This window comes from Astatotilapia calliptera, chromosome 7, assembly GCF_964374335.1.
Source record: "Astatotilapia calliptera chromosome 7, fAstCal68.1, whole genome shotgun sequence".
NCBI classification, from domain to species: Eukaryota; Metazoa; Chordata; class Actinopteri; order Cichliformes; family Cichlidae; genus Astatotilapia; species Astatotilapia calliptera.
Genome location: NC_137428.1, coordinates 20799650 through 20824475, shown reverse-complemented (window position 1 = coordinate 20824475; position 24826 = coordinate 20799650). Strand labels below are relative to the sequence as shown.

General features: G+C 40.7%; 1 protein-coding gene across 2 annotated transcripts in view; it reads right to left on the bottom strand.

The window, feature by feature from the left end:
* The window catches only part of hcn1 (hyperpolarization activated cyclic nucleotide-gated potassium channel 1), a 71135-nt gene that overhangs the window by 11703 nt on the left and 34606 nt on the right, over positions 1 to 24826 (bottom strand). For both annotated transcript variants that reach the window (XM_080304176.1, XM_026173561.2), the window contains exons 4-7: positions 16926 to 17144; positions 11748 to 11894; positions 7597 to 7837; positions 1249 to 1413 (exon numbers count right to left, since the gene is read on the bottom strand). In XM_080304176.1, the coding sequence (XP_080160302.1) occupies positions 1249 to 1413; positions 7597 to 7837; positions 11748 to 11894; positions 16926 to 17144 (772 nt within the window). The remainder of the gene's footprint in view (positions 1 to 1248; positions 1414 to 7596; positions 7838 to 11747; positions 11895 to 16925; positions 17145 to 24826) is intronic.

The window sequence follows — 24826 nt, the reverse complement described above, 5'->3', positions numbered from 1 at the left end:
TGGGCAAACCTAGCACATGCTGGAAAAGCTCTAAATGCATTGTGTTTTTAAAGAAAATAGAATTGTACTCTTCAGAGATATTACTGTCTAGATATCATGTCGTTTCTAGCTTGATAATCCTAGAGCATTATATAAGGAGTAAGAACATTCCTGCTAGGCTTTAGAGACTTTACAGTGCAGTAAAATTGAAATTCTTCTACCTAGATAGACATTGGATAACAAGATCACTACATTAATTCAGATATTCTTAGAGTAACTAATGAGATTACCCAGCCCAGCGGTTGGATCAGACTACATAGATACCACATCGTATAAAAAGTATAGTAAAATAATCTGCAGTATATTTGTTAAATATCTTTCCTGCTCCACTGTGACACAAGTGGAAAGTAATGTAACAGTGTGCCTAACTTATACATGAAGCATGCTGAGTTATTACTTTCAAGTCATTCATAATGGAATCTTATAGAAAATGTTAGAGCAGACGTAAGAACTTAACGAAGTTGGAGAATGTGCGACATTAGGATCAGTGCAACCAATTACTGCCCTGTTTGCGTTACATACATGTGCCCCTTTTTTTAACAAGACTCTGTGTCTGAATTGTGATCACGTATTGAACTATCATCTGTCATGATTGAATTTCTCTTGAAACATTTCTCTACTAGACAGTAAAAATAATGTGATGACTGAATTAAGCTACACAAGGTCCTCGACTGGACCCGGTGAATGTGGGGGCTCTCTTGTTACCTGACCCAGCTCTTTGTTTCTTTTTATGGGGATTTTGAGAACTCTAACATGGGGCGGGGTGCTGCTCATACCCAGGAGTGCAGATGAGTGGAAAGAGGGCCAGACACACATGCATGTGAGGTTAGCTTCGATCCACTCGCTGACATCCAGTGGGGGGGTCAACACCAAACCAACGAGGGGGCGACCTGACTCCCTCCCGGACAGCGACATGCACTGCCTTCCAGTTAATCCAACCACAAAACGCTACTTTGTTTCTTTAGAAGGATTAATGCTGGTAACATCAAAATTTTCTTTAATATGTAATATTTTTTTTAAGGTAAAGAAAGAGACACGAGAAAAAAAGAAATCAATAGAGAGCATACAGGTCATGCAGCACAAGATGGCAGACACAATGCTTTTATGAGGAAAGAAGGCAAACAAATACTGATAAAGACAAGACAACAAGGCACTATGACAGGCAAGAGATCCAAACAATCAGAGAGAAATGAGGCTCGTAGGTCTTACCAATGCGGTCCAATCGGTCAATGGCGACCGTTTCAAAAGCGCGTCGCATCATTGGGTACTCTTCTAGCACCTCATTGAAATGGTCAACAGAGAGGGAGAAGAGTCGACAATAGGTGTCTGCACGCACACTCGCCGTTCGTCTGCCCTTGGTGAGCAGACAGATCTCTATAGGGCAGGTAAAGGAAAACAAAGAGGACACATGATGAAACTGTAACAGGAGTGAAATGTACAGGAAGGAATCATCCTAGTAATTACAGTACATACAGTATTCTCATATAAATGAGCCTTGAGTACAAAAGGTACAGGAGAAGAAGCTAATGTGAATGCAAATAGAATGTGAAGCCCATCAGCAGTGCTGTCACTTGCATTACGCTAAGATAATTCATCATGCTGCGGAGATATAATAGTGCAATAATATGATGCAGTACCAAGCTTTATTAAGAAAAAACAGGGCGGGCTCAATGCACCGCGTTAAGAGGACGAGACCGAAATATTTCTTACTGACATGACAAGATGTGACTAGAACAGAAGAATTCATCAGCATTGGATCATAATTAACTTTGCAGTCTTCTTCACATTAGATAACACAGCATGCTTGTCTTTATGTGTGAAATTAAACACAAGAGTACCATATACACTAAAATTACTCAGATCATCATTATTAATAGTAATTACATTTTATTATTAGCAGTAGTATACTGTAGCTATAGCATTTTTCTTGTTTTGTGTTCTTGTCATCAGTGTGGAAAGAGTACTTATACACCCATATTTTATTTACAGTTAACACGGACAACAAATGCACTACATTTTTAGTCTTTTGTGAAAAAATATGAGCTCATTTCATCTCGGGAGAAGAAACAGATCCAGACACACTGCTGTCTTTCCTGGGCCAAAACTGAGGCGAAGTGTAAAACTGTTCTGTGATCAGATGAAGTGAAATTTGAAATACTTTTTTTGAAAAGATGGATGCCACATCCTCTGAACTTAAGAGGAGAGGGAGCTTGTTATTAGCACACATCTTTGTTGATACAGAGGTCCATTAGTGCCTATGAAATTGGGTATATGGACATCTGAGAAGGCACTGTGAATGCTCAAAGGTGCAGCTGAGGTCAGAGTGTACAGGTTCGTATCATGGGCATGAATGTCGTGCTGGGGCTTCTATTTATTTCTTTTTCCCAGGTAGCTTGATTGTACTGCATACGTCTTTAATGCTTTGAAATACAAGAACAGATTTTCTCTAATTATTAGTGGGTCAAAAGTACACAGTACAGGGTATTTGGTTAAATTTCCATTTGGAAGTAGGAAGTCAACCCGATGCTTTTGGTACCCACCAGGAAGCTTACAGTGCTTAACAGTGTATATGACTGTAAAATCTGACATATACAGTGTCTGAGCTCATCCAGAAGTTGAATGTGAACAATCCTTCCCTTAATTTTCTTTCCCTGAATCTTTAACACCGCTGAACCCACACCCACATTTGTCCAGTCCACTGCACGACTTCCATCTTCATTAAATCGTTAAATGTTAACTTGTTATGGTGTGATCTTTCTGGGCTCTGCCAGGAGCTGTCATGAAAATAGAGCACAGAGAGTGCAAGATGTGTGAGCAACACTCTCAAGCTGTGCGTGCGAATAAGGTGTTAGTGCTGTTTTAATGGAAAAAGATTCACTTTCACTGGTACATCCACTAATGCAAGCAGACGCACACAGAGAGAAAAACCTGCGTCATGTTCAAGGGGATAAACAAACACAAGTAGAGTGAAGTACAAAGAGTGGTTGGTTTATCTTTAAGAAAACGCTCTGGTATACCAGTAAACTGGAGACATCTAGAGACTAATGTGCATGCTTGACACGTAGCAGCCAGTGACTCAGTTAAAAACAAAGGTGAGTTAATCAGCTGAGTGGGCGAACTGAAAATAACTTATACTCTCCAAAGTTTGACCTGCTATGGCACTGAATGAGAACGATATCATAGAGTCTTCACTAAATTCAAAAGCTTGTAAAAATGTTGGGACATCTCAGGCCCTCCAAGGTTTGGAGGTCTATCTCCCCCCACCACCACTTCCCCTGCCAGTGGCAGACGCCCTCAGACATCGGTGCGTTGGTGGTTCTTTGTGTCCGGGGGTGGGCGTCCAGGTACACACCGGCTCACTCCTGGTAGCTGCTTGTTGGGGCCTGGAGCCTGGGGCTCGCTCGGGCCACTTCAGGGGTGGGGTGCCCTCGGCCTCTCGGCCTGGGGCTCGGTCTCTCTGGCACAGCTGGCTGCCGGCGGAGCTCACGGGCACGTCACTGCAACCCCCCCTGGCTTCTGCTCCGCGGCTGCTGAGTGAGCCCTCATCTGGGACTCTCCTCAGCTCTTACTGGGACAGTGGCGCGGCTGCCCCTCTGTTGGTCTTCCTTGGTCTCTTGTGTTCTGGGGGCGTCTGGATGTCTGGACTTTTGATCTCCTCCATACCTGCTTCATGCCCTGGAGGACGGGGCTGTGGCTCCCCACACCCTCTAACAGATCATTACATGAAGGAACCTTTTTATACAAGCGCGTCCATGCTCACAGGTGTACACACGGGTGCTCACACACACAAACTACACCCTTTTTGGCTCCTACCTCAAAGCACACTGTGCGCTGTCGATCTTATGTGCTGCACAATAATGTTTAATATTTAGTATTTACTGTTATATTCCCATATATCATCGTGATGTTGTTTATTTTTCTTCTGCTTGTTTTCTCTTTTTTCTTTCTCAACAGGTGATCCAGGTGATTGATTTATGTATTTTATGTCTGCTTATTTTGTTGGTTTTTGTTTTTTGCCCTTTATCCCCGTCCCTCTTCCCTGCTGTTTCTCTTTCCCTCTTTCTTTCTCCCCTTTCTTTTCCCCAGTCAAGTCTGTCCCGTATTTAGCAAGTGAAAATAAAATAAAATAAAGAATAAAAGGTGAATCAAATGGACCATTACGGCAAGGCTGGGTTGGTCCATTTGGTAAAGTAAATCCGTTGGGCATCTTTCTTCACCTTTAGACAATAATTCTGATGGCAAAAGAGCCAAACGGGACAAAAAAAAAAAGTTGGTTCTGAGCTTTTTTTCCCTCTTTTTTTTAATTGACCTGAGTCTAGTTACCTGTAGCTTCTCCTCCAGTATAAAGGTAACGCTCTTTTTTTGGCCTAGCATCATATGTCTAACATATGTCTAAGTACAGTTAGGAACATCTGTAAGAGGACTTAGGAGTTTCTGATTATATGTGCATATGCATATGTACAGTGCTCTGGGTTTCTGTGACTTATCTATGCTAAGATGCAGGCCAGAAACACAGTTACTCAGATAAGACACTGCTTAGCTGTCTGCATTTTCTATTTCTACACTGCAGCAGGTGGGTGGAGTCAGCTGGAGACACCTGGACCCAGACTGTGCTATGTGAAACCATAACCTGCTTCAGACCTCTTCTTCTTCTTGGGCGATCGTGGCTCAAGAGTTGGGAGTTCGCCTTGTAATTGGAAGGTTGCCGGTTCGAGCACCAGCTCAGACAGTCTCGGTCGTTGTGTCCTTGGGCAAGACACTTCACCCGTTGCCTACTGGTGGTGCCAGTGTCCGGCAGCTTCGCCTCTGTCAGTGCACCCCAGGGAGGCTGTGGCTACAATGTAGCTTGCCATCACCAGTGTGTGAATGGATGGATGACTGGATATGTAAAGCGCTTTGGGGTCCTTAGGGACTAGTAAAGCGCTATATAAATATTTACCATTTCTTCATTTTCTGCCTCTCAGCTTTTCCATCACAATGTAAATCAGTTATGATTGGCTTTCATCTGCCATCTCTCTTTCTCTTTTCTCATGGCTTCATACTAAACTTCCATACTAGTATGTTGACAGTATTGTGTAAGCTGCTATAGTTTTTTAAATGTTGTTTGACATTAGGCACACATGAGCCTGTCTTTTCTGAACAAACTTTGTCTCCATTAACATCCTCAGCCCCCCACAGCACAGTTGTAAGTTTAATACCATTTTCTGGAGCCTCAGCGTGCACACGTGGCATTCCTAGGTATGTTTTTTGTGTGTGTGTAAGTTAGAGCCCTGTTAACACTTCCAGTGATGCGGTTTGACACGTGTCTGTTGCCTTGTCACAAAGCATCACTGTTGAACCCTGGGGCATTGCGGATAATTTGTCAACACTTTTTGTGTCACACACTCGAGGCAACGAGCTCTTCTTCCCTCGTCTCTACTTACGGCGGGTGCTGTGGAAATGTCTCATATGACATTAAAGACATTAAAGCCGAATCTGGATTTAAATCTCCTGTCGGTCATTGTCCCTGCACTGTGGTCTCTTTAGTACCTCGGCCTCACAGAGCTGTGTGACGCCAATGTGTACGCTCATTCACCACGCTCACCTGTGATTACTATGATATCTCTTTAGCATGCAGGTGAGTCACTGACCATTGTCAGAGGTGCTTTGTGACCTACTGTTCTCAAAGATGTCCTACTCATTACTATGGTAATAGTTTCCTGTGTCTGGGCTCAGTTTTGTAACTCGCTCTCTCCATCTCTGAAGCTGTCTCAGTCCCCCTCGCTGATTTTTCATTCTGGCCACGATCTGGCCTGGTTGTAAGGGGAGTGTAAATCATCTGAGAAAAGGGGGTAGAGTGAGATGCCGGGCATAGCCAGCTGCTCCCAACGCAAGGCTAATGCCAAACAAATACGAAATAAAAATACCAACAGGGCAGAAGGCAGCAGCTCTGGTGGGGCTGTTCACCCCTTTTTATTGGGTGAACAATTTACAGTGCATCCCTAATTTAATTTATTACATGACTCATTAAATGTTAGTGTATTTTCTTAATTAATATTTTCATTTTTATAATTAGGCTTATATTAGATGCTGATCGTTCACTGTGAACCCTCCATCTTTTTGAAATACTAACTAAACTTGGGGGTGGGCAATCTGATGATCGTACGAGGTCAGTCTTCATAAGAACTGCTTCATCTTAATACTGACTGAACAGTTTGCTATTTGCTACTTATTTCTATTGTACTTTAGGCGAAAGCTCAAATGGTTACTCACACAACTATGTAGCATTATCATTAATTAAAAATGCTAATCACAATCTGTTTCCAGCTTCCTAATTTGTTTCCTTAATTTTCAATTAATGTTTTTTCTTTTTTGAAAATTAATATTTTCTTAGGTGTTTGTGCTGACTGTAGCACAACGCTAGGCTCTAGGGTGTAGAAAAAAAAATACATCCTATTAACATCCTTTTATTAGAGCCTAGTTGGCCAAAGGCGTTATCCTGACATTTCACCTTAGTTTCATAAACATGATCTGCTTGCTCTGTGTCACTGAGCAAAATGTCTCTGAGTTACAGCCTCAGAGGATACAAAGCCTGAATATGACACATATGCACTTCCAGCAAATCACCACATTACTTAATGCAGAGTTTAAAGCCACCCATATGTGAAACTACATATCTGAAGCAGGTATCTTTTCTAACTGATGTATGTCAGTACTCCTGTGTTTTGAACAAGCAAGGGGAGGAAAAAAAGTCGATGCATTTCTTTCTTTTCTTTTTTCTTTTTTTGATTCGCTTCATTCCATGGCTCGCCTCTGAGACGTGAACTGCATGGAACAGACACACCAAAGTGAAGGTATTCTTAGACTCGTCAGCCTCCTTCCATAGTGGGGATGAACTCAGGAGATAAAATATGCAAGAACCTCTAAAATAGGAAACTTTGCTTTGCTTTCACAGAGATACGACAATGTCTGCCTGCGGATTTTGTCGGAGTAAACAAAGTGCAATGAAATTACATTTGACATTTAAAAAATTAATGATATCTGGAACGCTTTGGATGGGGAGTGGGAACCGTGCCGAGAGAAAGAGAGAGGAAGAAGCAGAGCACAGCAGAGGACAGAACTGGGAAACTGCCCCTTGTTTTACACCGTGCCAAGTGAATGCAGCGGGAACATATAGATAGGGTGAGAGGAGTTCATGCTCATGTATGTGCGCCCAAGTGTGTGTGTGTGTGTGTGTGTGTGTGTGTGAGGATGGGGGAGGGACCTCTGTGTGTCCTAAGGGATGCCTGATCCACGCCTTGGCCCACTCCAGCAACCAGATGAGAGGTTACGTAACAGCGAAAGCTGACTAACATCCAACAGTGGTTAATGAGAATCTACATTTACAATAACTTAACTTCAAAAAGCATTAAAGGCCTCAGGCTAGTCTCATATATATGGTATAACTCTAAGAACACAGTGTGCATTGATGTAAGAAGCACAGTGGAATATGTAGCTAACATTTGGATTTTAATGTGAAAACAAGTCAAAATAAGCAACTGAAGTTCAATTTCCAGTGTTTATAGTTACATTTCTTACCTCCAAAATAGGATCCATCAGTCAGCTTCATCTCCTTGTTGAACTTGGTGATGACACTTGCAACGCCATGTTGAATAAAGTACATCTTTTTCCCCACTGTGCCTTCCCTGATAATGTAATCGTTGGGCTGGAAAACTTCAAACTTCAACTTGCTCAGCATCCCCGTCACAAAGTTGGGGTCCGCATTGGCAAACAGAGGCATGGTGGCCACAAGCTTGCGGCAGTTGAAGTTGACAATTTCCTGGTGGAGGGGGGAAAAAAAGAAAAGAGAAAAGTGTTGATTTAACAGATGAGATCATGCCATCAATAATTCAGTTATTTCAACCCAAAAGTGAAAAATGAGCTTCAGTTCGGCAGCCTGACACAGAACACCACCTCAAATCTTTCATCTCTGCCGCCTTCACAGTATCTGCAAACATAAATGAATTGGAATGCATATTGCTGCTTTATCCCTAATGCTCCTAAAGCACTTTCCATTTCTCCTGCGAAGAAACTTTTTGGCACGCAATTCATATCCTGATGAGTTTGCCCTCTGGTGCCGGCTGCAGGCCATCTCTCTGGCCCATCCTGTCCCCTCAGACCCAGCAGCAGATTAGGAGCTTGTTGTCTGTTTACCCACACATCTCTGTTGCTGTGCAGATGGAAAGCTGGGGCACTTGGCATCTGCAGCGATGTGTTGTTGACCCCACATGAGGGATAACTCCCCTCCACTGACAACAGGACATTAACAGAAAGATAACCAATCTCTGAAATGCTTGCTGGCTCCACGAGGGCAAAAAATATGTTAACTAAGCTTCAGAAGCCAGTGTCAGGTAAAGCCACGGCTCCGACCTCAATCAAGCACCAGAACTAATGAATACGATAGTAAGCACTTTTCATGCACAGTCAGGATTCCTCATGGGAAAACAATGTTTGGCTATGCCTATTTAAAGATTTGTCATATGGCAGAGAATAAAAGGCAGTGAGACAGAGGCGAGGAAGGGAGCAGGGGGGAGAGACAGAGCAGCAAAACAGTCTGGCTATTAGGCTGTGTGGACTCTGGTTTAGCATATTTTAGCCGATTAGCTTCAAACTTCATCTAGTTCAACTGTATTGAATCCCTATACATGCTTCAGATGTTCTTGTTTTATGACAGTCTGAAAGTCACCTTAGAAAAACGTTGATCACAACGTGTTTTTTCTTCTTCTTTTAATATTATTTTTGTCAAGGTTACTTTGTCCTTGTTTTCCTTCGTGTTCATCTTTGCTCGTCTACATTGTACATCAGGTTGTCAGCTACCAGAGATAATCAATGTAATACTGTTTTTAGGAGCTCACAATCAATTATTGGATGTTGCAGTGTCCTTGAATGCAACACATTTTTTTTTCTTTAAAGCGAAGTCTGCCCGTGCTCAATATGTTGATGGATCGCCTGTCTTAGGATGATCTTTACAGTTCACCAAATGAATAAGTTAAAACCAGCAGGGAAATTTGGAAAAGCTCTGCAGATGTAGAAATATTCTGACATAAATGTAAAAATGTATATAGTGGTGGAATCATCTTACATAGGATATACATCTTTTGTTTTTGTAACCCAAGTGAAGTCCGTACAAAATCTGGAGATCGTTTAAGCCTACAGCAGCAGTAGCAGCATAATTGTTTTGCAGACTTGTGATAACTGGCTTGCCACAATCAGTTATAAGTATGCTTTAACTGATTCGGCATTCTTACCTAGCCTGAGTGGTGCGAAGTGGAGCTAATTCAGTTCCCAAATTGACCTCTAAGTCAGGACCCCACAGATTGTCCATACAATCAGAACCACTTAGGTTTCAGTCTGTCTGAAAGTGTCCTGGCTTTACTGATGATGGTCAGGTTTACAGCCACATTAATTGATTTTCGTTAAATGAGCTGTGGAAAAGCTCTACATTGTTGCTCTTTATCTCCCCAAATTTAACCTCAGCAATTTACCCAATCTCCTACCGAGCTGTTCACTCTGGGTAAAATATACTATACCGTATTTTAAACAGAAGAAGGCAGTGGTCATACCACAATGACAAACAGGACAATAGTTGATATGACTAGACCTTTCTATTTTTAGACTGGAAATTTATTCAAAATATGCTGAGAAAAAAGAAACAAACAAAAAACCCCAAACTTAGTAAGCGCTATAATCTGCTGGTCAGAAGATCCTGAGTGAAAGGGACATTCAGGTACTTTCGGCTAAAAAAAACAGCTCACAGAAAGAGATTAATCAAACTAAGTCATTCCGATTATTTCACCAGTTTTTACGTCATCCAAGCATGCCAATGTAGTGGCCTTCAGCAGTTCATCAGAGCACTCAGTGGAATGGAAATCTATGGGAGAAGTTTGCTCCCTCCCACAAAATACTTAATCATCTGGTTTATTACAGCTGAACAGCAAAACATAATTGTACTGTTGCTCTGACAAATGCACACAGATGAGGTGCACAACAGCTTAAACTGTGCGGTGCCCAGCAGACCTAGTGATTATTGTGATAAAGATGTAGGTAAGCTTAATTATTGTTTTTCTTATAGCGTGGTATTTGTTTAAGTGTCTATTAAAGTAATAAAGGGTTATATTACTCTACCAGCAGTAAAGTGACCTACTTTGGTGATGGGAGATCAAATAAAGCGCATACTTTTAGAAACAGAGAGGAAACAGGCTGCACACCTGACATGGGGGAAACCACGGCGCCTCAGTTGTTGGATAGACTGATTAGAACAGAAGTGCAGTCAGCTGACACTAAGTCAAAGCTGCCAAATTACAGATGACGAATCAGACGAACACTGTCTTGTAATGTAATAAAGCTTAGTCAAGTTTTGGTGTCTAATTAGGTTTTCATATTAAAAAATCTCCAGTAATTATCAAATTTATTAGACCGACACTCAGATTGAGGCATATGCCATGAGTGCCTTAAATGAACAGTACTAGTAATCACACATATCATTTTGTTAGCTTCTGTAATGGTTCATCAACCAGTAGATGCAGCTATTTATTTGAAATTGTAATATATAATGTTTCACAAAAAAAGATAAAAAAAAAAAAGTAGTAAAGCCCTTTATTATTTTTGAGATGCCAAATTACAATCATTTACTTACATCCCTGAACAGGAAAATGAGTTTTGGTGATTCAGTGTTATAACTGATTAATTACAAAAAGAAGTTTAAATATGTACAAAAATTTTTTCCACGTAGTTTGTTATATAGTACAACACTAAATGTTACATTTTGTCAAACGAAGCTAAAAATAATTTATTCAATCTGGTTAAATTAAATTTACTCGACTGGTACTCATTCAGTTTATACCAATTAATAATTCATTAATTAAAGAAATAAACCTTGTTCAAAATAATTGCTTCATGGTTTTTGATGATGAAGAATCTGTACTCAATCTAGGCATAAAAATGTGAATTTTGGCAGATTTCTCAAATATTTTAATATTTTTCTAAGATATATGTGTATTATTTCTTGATTGTATAACAGGTGGTCTAACTATTTTTTTTAACACTGTACATAAAATTACAACAAAATGTAAGACTTACTGAAATTGCTCTGATGTGACCATGTTTGCTATTATCGATCTCTCTCAGTTTAAGCTGGATTTAACCTTTGCTTAGTGCACATATTGAACTAAGCCCATGTTTTACTGTCCCTTTAAATCCCTGCACCTTTCTTGTAAGTGCTTGGGACTATGCAGCAACTCTGCACACCGTAGCATTCATCTCTTGAGCATATAACTTTGCAAGGTGACTTAATGGGGCTTTATGAGAGCTGGTCAGGATTCCTACACTACATTTATCCTACATTCACTTCTTACTCCGCTGCTCCCTAATATCCCTTTGCATAATTACACATGTAATGTGCTTATGGGGGAGGTCGTCCAAGGACCAAAACTGGTGCTTGACGTCACAGTAACCTTTATTGCTCTGTCTCAGAAGGAAATGTTTTCCTATTTTGACTTTCAGCCAGTCAAGTTTCACCTGGGGAGACTCCGTTAATAATAGATCTAACTTATGTTCCAAAACTAAGACATTGTGACACCTACCTTTCAGTGTCTATTTTTTTTATTAAGGTTCCAAAAATAAAATCAGAGCGTTCGAAAGGAAAAATCTGCAGATTTCTCAAGAAGAGAGCTTCTAAAATGTTGTGTCACCTCTTTGAGGGGGTCGTTGAGTTCACTCAGGATGTTTTCCTCATCAAAGATTTTCCCTTGGTAGCGGTGCTCATAGTAGTCATGGATTTTCTGTCTCATGTCTGCTGGAAGCTTGTGGAAGGACATGTATTGCTCCACTTGCTTATACTAGAAGAGACAAAGAAAAACAGTCATCACTTAACAGCTTAACATGTAAAAAAAAAAAAAATCAGATATCTTAGAGCAGCCCCAGTAAAGTCTTGAGTTTTATATTTATTTGGAAATCGCACCTTTAATAAACAGCAAAGCAACAAAAATGTGGTCTACACAGAGTGCATATTTGTGTCTCTGTATTGAGGACAAGGCGTGCTCTCACACAGTCACAGTGCCATGTCCTGGTTCTGCGTGTGGGGAGGGAGAGGCAGAACAAGAGAGGCAGGTGGTGAAGAAAGTAGGAACGAGTACAGGCCCGGGGCTATGTCAGACCAAGGTAGCAGCAGATTATCTCACCGATGCAGGAAGCTCAGTGCTAATAGGCAACCGAGCTATGCTGCAATGTGAACAAGCGAGGCATACCTAGTATCCAGGAGCATAAGAGGATATTGGGTAATTTTCAAAGAAGAATTCTCCTTTTGACCGCGTTATATATCATCATAGAGTCTTTACCTTATAATATAGAGCATCATGAGGTGACAGGTGTTGTGATTTATTGCTATCCTCTTTCCTTTCCTGTCTTTGTTTTTTCTTGTTTACATTAAAATGTCATTTTTGAGCACCTTAAACTGCTCAAGTTTCATCATTACAATCAACTTAATTTTCACCTACTATCACATTAATATGCAAATAATGTTAAAATAATAATTTTCAAATAATTTGCATTGGTTTTTGGGTTGTTTAATAACTGAGAAGAGAACTGTCTGCACTTTAAATACAGTTCTGACAAATAAGAATATATTTCAAGTCCTTAGATTTAGCTGGACATACAGTGAATAAATCATTTTGAGATGCTACGAATTATAAAAAGTAGAATTTCTTTTTTAAAAAAGTATAATGGTGTGACATTAAAAAGGAGCGAGGAGGGAGTCTGTACACTTGCCATCTCTGTTTTTCTGGCTAACTAAGACAAAAGATCCCGTTTCTACATCCTGTTTCCAGTAATTAACTAAAAATTAGCAGGAGTGTAACGTCCAGCTGCATTATCCTGCAGGCAAGTACTGACCCACAAGAATACAGAAAAAACTTTGGCTCATTTATTTAGAGTAGTCGGCGAGCACGGCCAAAGCCCCAACACCTGAAAATGAACCTCAACAAAGAGAATAGAGGTGAGAGCCAGCAGCAGCTGCGAGGCTGGTAGGACAGTTCAGTTTGAGAGGCTTTGACCAATGTGACGCAGGCAGCCCCATAAAACGATATTTGTTAGCGAGAGGAGCCACTCGAGTCCCAGTGCCTCCCTCATTGATTTCTCACCCGGCTGCAGAAAGGTGATAAGGGACCAGAGCTTTGTTTGCGGGAAATTGATTTATTTTGAGTTCACACAGCCGAAGTCAGAAGGTGTCTGCAGGGGCTCAACCGGTCCATTTCGACTCGGGTGGTCAGGGTGGGGCACAGAGTAAGGCAATGGGGGCACATTTTAGGCTCGATATGGGGCCTTCAGCTTTAACGTCACATTATCTTTTCATTATGACTAATTTCCATTCTCATATTAATTCAGATGTGTAATTTTATTGGTTAATTACTTTCTAAAGGAGCAATTTAGATAAATGCTGACTACATTCCTCATTATCCCACCTCATCCATTTCTCTCTTTATCCCCCCTCTCTCTCTCACTCTCGTTCTCTCTCTAGAAATAGTCAGGGCCCAGTCAGACTAACACCCACACTGGGATGTGTCACTTGGCAGAACCCACTTCTTTCCTGGCTGATGGCACTCCTGGGGCATTCCTGTGGATCTAATTTAACCCAGGCGCACTGCAATTTGCAAAGTTAAACATCACCCATAAATATATGTTTAGCAGCATTATGTAAAATGATGAAACCTCCTCTGTTGCAGAATGTGTCCTAAGACGTGAAGGACAGTTTAAAGAGGGCAGGCAATTAGTGCAAAGACTTGAAATGCTTCATCCACTTTGTATGTGCTCAACGCTTCTTTTATTGAGCAGGAATTGATCTGATACCCGTCTGTGTCACGCAGAGGACGATGCATTTAATTGCAACCCCATTTGTAGTGCTTGCATGACATAAATGTAATTGCAAGATGCTGTGTTTGACATCTGATGGGTGCACGGTCACAGTATTCCTTTACAGAATCATTTATGTTTCAGAAACTTGTTTTGAAACTATTTAATTATCTTTGCAATATTTCAGAGGAGGGAGGTAGTTACATTAGCTTTGCAATGAACCTCAGACCGAAATATGAAATGTGGGACATCTTGGACATATCTTAAAGAGCAACTCAGCTGCACTGTGGCAGCACCAGGGCTTGACAGCAGACATGTCTCTATATCATACATACTTTAAACCCTCATTTCCTTCCCTCTCCTCCCACTATCTCTGTTTCCTCTCTTCTCTATAGCTTTTGCTTGGTCTGTTTTTTCTTTTCTCCTAGTCTGGATAAAATTAGTTTTTGAGTTTTTGGAAATTAAGTAGAACCTATCAACAACAATCACTTTACTTTCTTACTGCTCATCATGTTCTTGTCATAAACATCCTCCGGCCTCAGATAACTTATAACCTCGCATCCCCATCCATCTCTCCATCCATGTTTCCAACCCTCCAGCTGTGGCAGTGATAGATGTAATGGCTAGAGGCTCAGCACCCTGAACCCATCCCTGCTGCTCTGCAGCCTGCTCCACTGATATGCACAGCCATGCAGCAAATCAGCCCCTGCTGAACCTGGCTCCACACTGGAGCTCCGTTACCATGAACATGGCATTCGCGGCCCCGAAGCTGTCAGTTCGATTCCTGGGGTGACGTTAGAGGGACAGAAAGGGATGTAGATTAAAAATAGTGTGTGATGTACATCTGCTTTGGAGCAACTGAGCTGGAGATGTGCCACTAATTCAAACAGTGACTTGGCACGGCTCGCTTGTTTGCTGAGGGCAACCTGCCGTCATGATTTTTAAAAATTTTTTTGCTATGCTGTGAATATAACTCATAATTATATCTGCATATTAATGATCAGTCAGCATTCCATTAATTTTTTTTATTATAGCCCTTTTATTTGCTGTCTTGTTCTTCGAATCTGTTTCATCTGATCTGATTTATGTGTCAAACAACACTTTGTATTGATAATGATAAATGTGCATTTTACTAATTTGTGCGGATTTGTGATAACACTTTTGCAAAGACAATAGAAACTGCAGTTTTAATTTCAAGTTTTAGGTGACATGTAAGATTGCAATGTGGTGCCAAAACGCACCGAGGGGGATGTTCCTCTAGATTGGACTGACCATGAGGACAGCTGGCAAGGTCGGGCCATCACACTTGAATAAACCGACAATGGCTAAATGATTTTATAAGCAAGGTGTAAATTAACGAAGAGGTATTTTAGCACGTCCTGTAATAGCCAAGGTGACTTTACCAATGCTCTGATAAGAATTATGACTACATCTCTGGAAGGATAAATAATGTGTGCTTTGTACCTCTGTCCAGTCGTGCCTCTGTGTGTGCGTTTGTGTGGATATGTTCTGATAAACTCAATAGGGATGTAAGCTGCTGGAGGGCTCGCTTAGTGGATGGATATGATCAACATTCATTGAATTCAGGAAGTCAAAAAGTGTGCTGTTAAACCACATGAAATTTTTTATAGATTATTAAAAGATGAATAATTACATGGCGGGAAAAATCAAAGTAATTGGTAATAATATTTTTAACTTCCTGACCCATTATAACCCATTTTCATAATATAATTTTAAAAAATGATGAAAACTTAAAGGGAAAACATCAGTTTTATTTCTTATATTCTAAATTAATCTGTTTAATTGCTTTCTATTTAAATAATATCTAAATAATTTTTCTGAAATCATAGACAAATACTGAAAAATTGTCTTAAATAACAAACTGAACAACTTGTATATGAAGATTTATTGTCTTTAGTTATTTAATTATTGCCACTTCTGATATCTTTTGACACGGAAAAGTAGCAAATGCTTAAAATAAAAAATATACTGAAATGCAGGAATTAGACTCCATTACTGGGTGAAAAATGGCTTGAAGAATAAACCCTGCATTAAACACTGTTAAAGACTTAATTTCTGAGTAATTGTTTCAGCTCTCACACACACAGCATGTCATAGTAAATAAGAATGTACTAAGACAAGATAATTAGCGCTTTCTGTTAATCGCATTTCAGCTGACTCACTGTCTTTATATCATATTTGGAAAAAAAAACTATTTCCTTTGGGAAGAAAAGGAGTGTCTTACAAAATCAGTGTGACCTGATGTAACTGTTCTTACATCATCCTGTAAGTTAAAGATTAAGTTATCTTAATCCTAAACTTGTTTGTGGATGAAGACATACCATAGAGGACTAATCCCCACGCCCAATAGTGTGGTATGTACAATGCGTTCTGCAGCATAAGCACAGGCAAAGTTTGGGAGTTAAACTCTGCTTCTTGCGTGCAAACACAAAGCGCATCAGTCATGGCTGGGTGTTCTGGGAATTGCCCAGGCCCCACAGCGGGATCACAGATGGTGGCTCAGTTGAAATGCTGGATAATCATCCTCTACGTGAAAAAAAAGAAAGAAGATATAATGATGTAATAGGAACTGAAGGAAAAGGGAAAAATAAAATGTGTCCACTGGCAGCATACAGACAGTGAGGTGGCTGCTTATGTCATAGACCTCATCACCCTGTTGACCTTAAGAGATCTGCTTGGGGGTAGGTAGGAAATCCTCTTTCCTAGTCATCGCCGCAGATATATTTATATTTATATTGTGGGAGCTCAACCTATTGGTCCACAGTGTAATTGAGGGCTAATTTATTTAAATCCAGCTCCAATGAGCAGGACTTTACAGAGTCACAAAAAAAGAAAAAAATCACATTAATACTTTGAGACCATCTCAGTAGTACTTAGCTTAACTTACCTTTAAACAACAAACCATTAAAGATGTGTACGCATACATCATACCATGTATCATACCCAGTGTTCTTTTAAATCTCAGGAATTTAATATTGTGTGTGCCACTGCAGGACTCTTACCTTCTCTTGGTACTGCCTCCGTGAGGAATCCAGTGATTGGATTAGAGCTGTAGCATGGCCAACAAACATGGCGTAGCACGTGGCTCCTACAATCATACTCAGCATGGTGACCCAAAGGTCAGACATGCTGACGGGTGCCCGGGCACCATAACCGATGCACAGCATGTGGCTCATGGCTTTGAAGAGGGCATAGGAGTACTGCTTACCCCAAGAAACGTTCTGAAAGAACCAGAGGGGAAGAAAAAGGGAAGGAGAGACAGAGGAGGTTTGGGGGGAGTTACTGCCAAGCAAGACAAGGAAGAAAGGCTCCGCGGCAGATAAAAATGGAACAACAGACTTTCCTTTGATGGATCACTAACACTCAGCCAACATAATCTTCATGCTTCTGAACCTTATGGGTTTACTGAATGAATGAACTTTCTACCTTTTTACCTTCTCTCTCTGTTTGCATCTACTTTATTCATTTTACAGATTATCAAAGGGTGAGAAGCGGTTCAGCTTTGCAAAGGTTAAAAAAAACAGCTTCTAAACTATGTATCCAGTATCCAGACTATACGGACAAAAGTACTGGGTCACTTACACATTACACCCAAAGGAGCTGCCCTGCCATAGAAATGCTTCTCATGAAGCTCCTGGTGCACTTTTGTGCTGATGTTAATGCCAGAAGATTAACCCTGCTGTGGTTTCTAAACACTTCCACTTTGCAAAAATACCACGTGCAGTTGGCTGTGGAATTTCTACAAGGGAAGAAATTTCACAAACTGACTTGTTGCGATGGTGGCATCCTGTTTGTATTACCTCACCCAAATTCAGTGACCTCTTTAAATGACTCATTCCTTCACAAATGTGACGGCAGACCGCACTGAATCTACTTGATTTTATACCCCCATGGCAATAGGAGTAAAAACACCTGAAGTCAAAGATTAAGAGATTTGGCCCAGTATTTTTGTCCATATAGTGCAACTTGGGTTCATGGGTCCACTGTTATCCGATAATGTGTCCAGAAGGGTTTTTGAGGAGCCACATAATTCAGACTAAGTAGTTTGGAAAGAACTTGCTTGGTGGATGAAGACTGGTGATAAAAGTTTAAATGCATGGAAGCAGAACTTTAAATGGTCATCGTTAGTTTTAGAAAATATGCTTTAATATCATGCAGGTAACCAGTCTATATGTAGAGCAAAAGATGGACATCAGCTATTGATTGACTGATTAATTGAGTGCTTTCTTTCTTTCTTTAAAACTTGTAAATAAAGAGCCAACCTAACTGGCAGTGTTAGGATAGTCACTGACTATTTCTTTTAAAAGTCTTTTTTTTAGTATGAAATCTTATCAGGAGTCGCTTTCAACAGAGATTTATGCAGAGCCTCTTAAATTTTAGTAATCCACATTATCAGGTAGTAGCACAATGCAAGGACATGGCTTGAAAGGCCTTTCATTTGCATTTCAGATTTCCCTCATTTCTGTTTTTCCTGCTTTTTTTTTTAGTCTCAGCATGTCTAATGTGAAAGTATGCCTTTTCCCTCTGGAGATGGGCAAAATCTCTAGTGGGCAACTAAGCGAGCCCATTGCAGTTACTGCATGTCTGTGAAACTCAGTAATCCACTATCTAGAGACAAATGTGACAGACTCCCTGGTACAAAGCTTGTGCTCACAGACATTTTGCTGACACCCCGAAAAGCTTCACCTCCTGCAAAGATGAAGTGCTGAGGAAGCACTCCATGCAGAATACCTATCACACACAGCAGAACAGCTAGTGATAGAAATAGGAAACTTAGATAGTCTCTTTTTTTCCCCATTTGCCTCAGATCCATGTGTCACATGCCATCATGCCCATTTTGTCCCCTTTGCCATGCCATTGCCTGATCTGCTTGAGTCCACTCAGTTATTCAAGTGGGAATTAGTGAATCCCACTTGAATTTGATGACAGATGCACATTTATAGCAAATCATTAGCCCTGGATGACTCATCAGTTCTTATGTCAACACAGATTAGTTGTTTCTTCCAGAACCGATTACAGGATTTGTTATCAATTACAGCGTGTTCAATTTTTATAACATGATACTCAACAGGATAATCAATAAAATATGGTGTGTGTGTGTGTGTGTGTGTGTGTGTGTGTGTGTGTGTGTGTGTGTGTGTGTTAAACCATTGAAATATTACCTTTAGGTTCAAATATTCTATCCATTCATTCATCCATCCATCCATCCACCTAACTCCTTATCCCACTTAGGGATGTAGGAAGCTGGTGCCATCCCAGCTGCGAAAGCTGTGGCAGGTCAGCAGTCCATGACAGGGATCGTGGCTTTCATTGTACTGGAAATATCTGCAGCTAGCATTTCAGCACAAGCACCCGTCCACTGTAGCACACAACACATACACACAATAATGTATTTCCACACAGAGAACAAAGTCACCCAACCATATACCTGGAACTAATGCAGTTTGGGTCCTAGATGTTCTTTCACACGTGTATATTTCACATGGTGGGTGAGTGTTTATTCAGCAACGACGGGCTGTGTTTGTGTTGACATATTTGTATGCATGGAAAAACAGAGGCATGGTTTTGCCAGATGATATCACAAAGTCCGAAATGACTCACTGCACCTTTTGCTGTTTTTCTCTGCATGTAAACTGCTCCAACAAAGAAATCTCTGCAGTGCTTTGGGCATTAAGGGCCTGGGGACTAACCTCACAGTTTCTGTCTGTTCAACTTCGCTGTCCATCCTTATTTCCCATCAATGTTTGTACATAAACCTCTCCAAAATAGCAGAATTAGCTTTATCATCCTCTTGCTTACATTAATCCGCCTACCTAATCAGATTGAAACAGTGGTCTATCACTTGTAACGCACAATTAATTAGGAGTCAAACAATCATGAATGACCTGTAGACAATTTGTAAAATGAATAAAAATGTTTCTTCATATGAGGCAAACTGACCAGCTGAGCTCACATTTATTATATCACGAGGTATAATAACTGCGAATATTTCCTTCTCCCATGTCCAAAGACATATAATAATGAGCAAATAACTCAGGCAGTCAAACGTGGCATTAAATTTATTCCACAGCTGCTTTGTGGAATATACTGATAACATTGGTAAGTTGGCTCTGACAGTGCAGTGTCAGTGAATCTTTAATAAAAAAAAAAAAAGAAGCATGGATCACATGACCAACTTTAGTGATTCCTTAAGCCAAATTTTCACTCTTTCTTTATCTTAAACAGACTGATAGAGACTGAATTGTTCAGAAGTAGCTCAGTTCTGAGTTGACATTTCACTGTAACATTAAAGCAGTGGGGATAATAGCTGCGTGCTTGGGGCACTGCAGGTTATGGAGCTTGTTATGAAGGATTATTGTGAGTCCTCCAAATGTGGAACTGATCATCACGATCGTTTCCAGCTGCCCATTGTTACGATTTGACATCTGGGAGACACAGAAGCAAAATATCCAAAGGCGGCTTTACCAGGCAGAGGCAGAGAGAAAATTCTCTCCTAACAAATGGAGCAAAGCCCACAAGTTAGTTCAGGCAGTCAGGCTTTAGCCGAACTGCGTCATACACACTCCTCGTTCTCCTCGTGTCGTACACCAAACACAACCTGCCAATTTGCTGGTCTATCTAAGCTGCAAAATTTCCCATCTTTCCCTCTGACACGTCAGTGCTGCTGCAGCCCTGCATCGCTGTCTGCTGTCTCAACCCCTCCATTACCCCAGCATCCCAGCAACCACCTTGTAAGCTGCCCCCCGTTTCTATACGTGACATATTTACGGGAAGTGATGAGCTCGGATCCCAGACGCCAAACTCTATTATGTTCTGCTGCTGTGATAAATAATATCAAACATGAGCTGTCTCACTGAAGTGATACTGTGGTAATGATGTCTGCAAAGTGGACTTTACAGGAGCTTTTTATCGAACATAACAAAACCAACAGCATCACCGCTTTTCACTTCGCTGTTCTTCACTCACTGCTGTTCCTCAGTGTGATTGCTTAAATTTGCATTTTGACTGCCATCACGGCATGTGAGTCACAGCTCTGGGGCAGTGCGCTATGATTACAGCAGGCACTCATGCTCAGCACCCATTTTTTTGTCTGATTAGGTTGGTCACAAAAGGACAGATACATGCACACTTTTATCTAATGCATAAAGAGTGATGAGAACTAGAAATCTCCAGGGCTGGTTCTGTACAGCCTTCCTTTGGGAAGAGTGAGTCATTTCACTCTCAGTGCAGAAAAAGCAGTTTCTAGTTGCTTTCCTATAGTTCACAATGTACAGCCCCCTTGATATAGATTTTGCCAACACAACAAATGTATTCATTTCCTCTAACATTATTCTAAATATAATTAAGCTCTGTTTTTTAGCAGGAAAACACATCAGACACTGCATATTCATCTTTCAGCAGCCCCGTAAGAACAGCAGCGCAGGTTCAGACTTCATTACCACACACATTAAAGCGATCCCAATTCCGCACTATTGTTTAAGCACCAGCAACTTCAAAGTATCTATAATTTAACTGTGCTCGTTGTTTTGACAGCACGCTCGTGCATTTTAACCACTTGCTTGCATTTTAATTAATTAGTCACAGAATCAGCAGTCCTCTCTCTCAAGATGAAACCAGGAAGGCGGCTGATGATTCACCATTATCCTCGTGTTCAGTGCGACCCAGAGGCTTTGGTTGTTGTTGATACTGACAAACTATGAGACTAACAGGATGTAATGCCTTGCTGCAAAGAACACAATTTTGCAAAAAAAGAGAACAGTCCGAGGACAAATGACAGCAATTAAACTTATTTTTCATCTGGACTCCCAAAGATTTGCACTGATACTTAGTTTCACTGCAGCACAAATTATACTCAATAGAGTGTGTAGCAAGATCTGGTTGCCCTGTAAATATGTTTTAGTTTTATTTAACATTTTATTTTTTTTGTTTGCGCCTGTGCGTGTCTGCAGAGAAAATAAGTGAATGAGCAAATTTGCCTCAACTGATTAATTTAATCACTGATTAACTCCCTAAACCCAACAAACAGTCCTTGAATGGCAAAAAAAAAAGAAGCAATGCGCAATATTCATTTTTCAATTGCATAATCAAACTGCAAGCTGTTCTCCCTGGGAGCGCACAGAAGGCACGGCGGCCTTTAAACACAGATGACAGAGTAAAGGGATGTGCAGGCCTGCATCGACACCAAAAAAAGCGCGCCCAGTGATGTATCTCACTGTGTGCGTTGTCATTGTCTCGTGAGCTTTTATGTTCATCACCTGTAACAGTACTAATGGACTTCATCTCTCTACAGAAGTTTTTTTATGCACTGGCACCAGTAATGTGGCCCAAGACATATCTTCAGATTCATCTGTGTGTAACTCTGTTTGCTCCTTTCTTGTAAACGCACAATCACTTCAAAGGTTTGAGGGAATTTCCTCATATTTTGGCATTTTGGCAAACTTTAACTTCAGCTCAACCAATCAGATATGTGGTAGTCAAGGGTCAAGGTCACTGTGGCAAGAAAAAAAACATGTTTTTAACCGTGAAGCCACAATTCAAATGCTAATCATGACCATATTGTATATAACAGTCAAATAGTATGAAATTATGAAGTGATAAGCTGAGAGGGTCTGCTGTGGCGACCCCTAGAGGCAGCAGCTGAAAGAAGAGGCAGCAGATTATTATATCTAATAGGTCAAAGATCAATTCTGGACAATCATGGATCTAAAGTGCAACTTTACTGACTGGCAGTGGTACACGTGCCATTTCTTTTCTTCTTTCTTTTTTAACATTTTCGTGGCAGAAGTCTTCTCAGAGGTTACAGACAAAAAAGCCTTTGGATATCTGAAACTTGGCAATATTTGGCATTCTTGCTTAAACTGGGAACTATTAACCAATTATCAAGATAGTTCCAATTTATAAATGTTTGCTTTTGCGATTTTCCACCCAATCTTTACGATGAATGAGGTACGGTGATTTTTCTTTGTCTTCTCACAAGGCTCTCCTCACAACAGAACTTTATTTTTTAAGATCCCACAACAGCCTCTGAAAGCTCAGCAGCTGTGGTCCAAATACCCTCACACAAGCTTGATTAAACCATCCTACTGTATCAGTTGACAAATAGCACACAATTCTTTCAGCTAACAAAAAATGATTACCAACGAGAGCCAAAAAAAGAATCCAAAAACAAGCTGTTCGCATAGGGACTGAAGCAGTCTTGCATTTTCCTTCCATAAGCCCAATGTGTATGTTGAGGGGAAGTGTGATGTGAAAGAAGGGAAGAGGGTGACACATCTGATTAATTCATAAATTCAGGACTGAGCCCGCCTTTTGAAAGTGACTCATTCAGGGAGATTGAGAAGAAATGGAAGGAAATGAAGTGGGTGGTCCATGGATAAAAGGAGCCAGGAAGGGTGACTGATACTGAAGGGCAGTTGTGCATGGTTAGCCAGGCGTTTCTGTCCTTTTTTCCCTTTTCCCCCTTGTGTCTACCTACAGTATATCCACCTGTCTTTTGGCCTCTAGCTCTCTCTGAGACAGGAGCCCTCAGCAGGGCTACTGCTGTCTCTCTCTTGATATGAGCTTGGCCAGGAACAGTAGGCACACACATACACTCACAAATGCTCCACCACATGCATCTTTAAGCTGTACAACAGCCTATCCAATACCACAGCCCACCACCTTCCAACATGAGCCAACATAGTGACAGCAGCATTATCTTGTTTGGTGATTAAGTAAATGCAGCCTCTAAAGAGTAAGAAGCTACTCTCAGACCATTAGTCAGGAAGATAACAGGCCTAGACTGTGCACAGCACCACTCAGCAGTATCTGCAGCCCTTGCTGCCCTCACTCTTCTACTCACAGCTGGAGACTGAAAGCACGGAGCCAACAACAGAAAAAAATATGATGCAATATATGGCTTTAAAGCTCTCCTTTTTTGGACAGAGACAAAGACAAACCTCTTGATGACAACGTTTAACTGTATTGTTTATTTATACCTGCAGCAAACACAGCAAACGGAGGAAAAGATACCTTATCCTGATTTTCAACTTGTGAATGCTAATGCATTGCGATGGTGTGAGAAGAGGAATCCCATATGCGAGCTGGCCTTATCACTTTGGATTTGCCAGACAGCAGTCAGTGCACAGGCTTGCACTTCTGCACAGATCCACAGGGAAGAGATTCTGCAAATTGCCCATTCTGCCACATCACCATCAGTAACACTATGCTCATGTGCAGATATCTACAGTACCACTGGCTTAAACAGATTTTACCTCTAAAATGCCTCGTGGTTTTCTTTGTGAGTTATTTTTAGGATCGCCCCCTCATAAAACAGAGAAGAAAAAAATCTTAAAGCTATCCAGAAAATTATGAATTTTGAACTTAAATCCAAAAATACTTCCACAGTTTCACGTTCTTTGTGGCTTTCTGTCATTGGAGTGTGCATAGCCTTCTCTTCTAAGATTTCAGCATTCTTAGCCTTGTCGTTTAGAAATTTGACAAAGAGTAACAATTATCATGTGTAGGACACCTGCTTTTGGTTAAATGTAAAAGCAAACATAATACTGGCACTCACTGATGAACTCATATGCTCCTTAATGTTTTTTTAAAGGGCAAGATGAATTTGGTTCAGCTGTAAGCGGCTCAGCGGGATAAAAATTGCCCTCATTACTTACAGACAAATACATATTTGATGACCCAAACTAGATTTGCAAATTTGTATGAATATTTGTAAATAATATACAGCACTGTGCAGAATTCAGACGACCCCTTTATTTCTTTATAATTTGTTTCTTTAAAAGTGCTCTTCGACAATAGGTCTCCACGCTTTGGAGACCTATTGTCTCCAAAACTGCTTTTTCCCTGAGTATTTGTGCATGGCCATTTTAAAGCGATTTTTCCATTTGTTCTGTTTGTTAAGCCA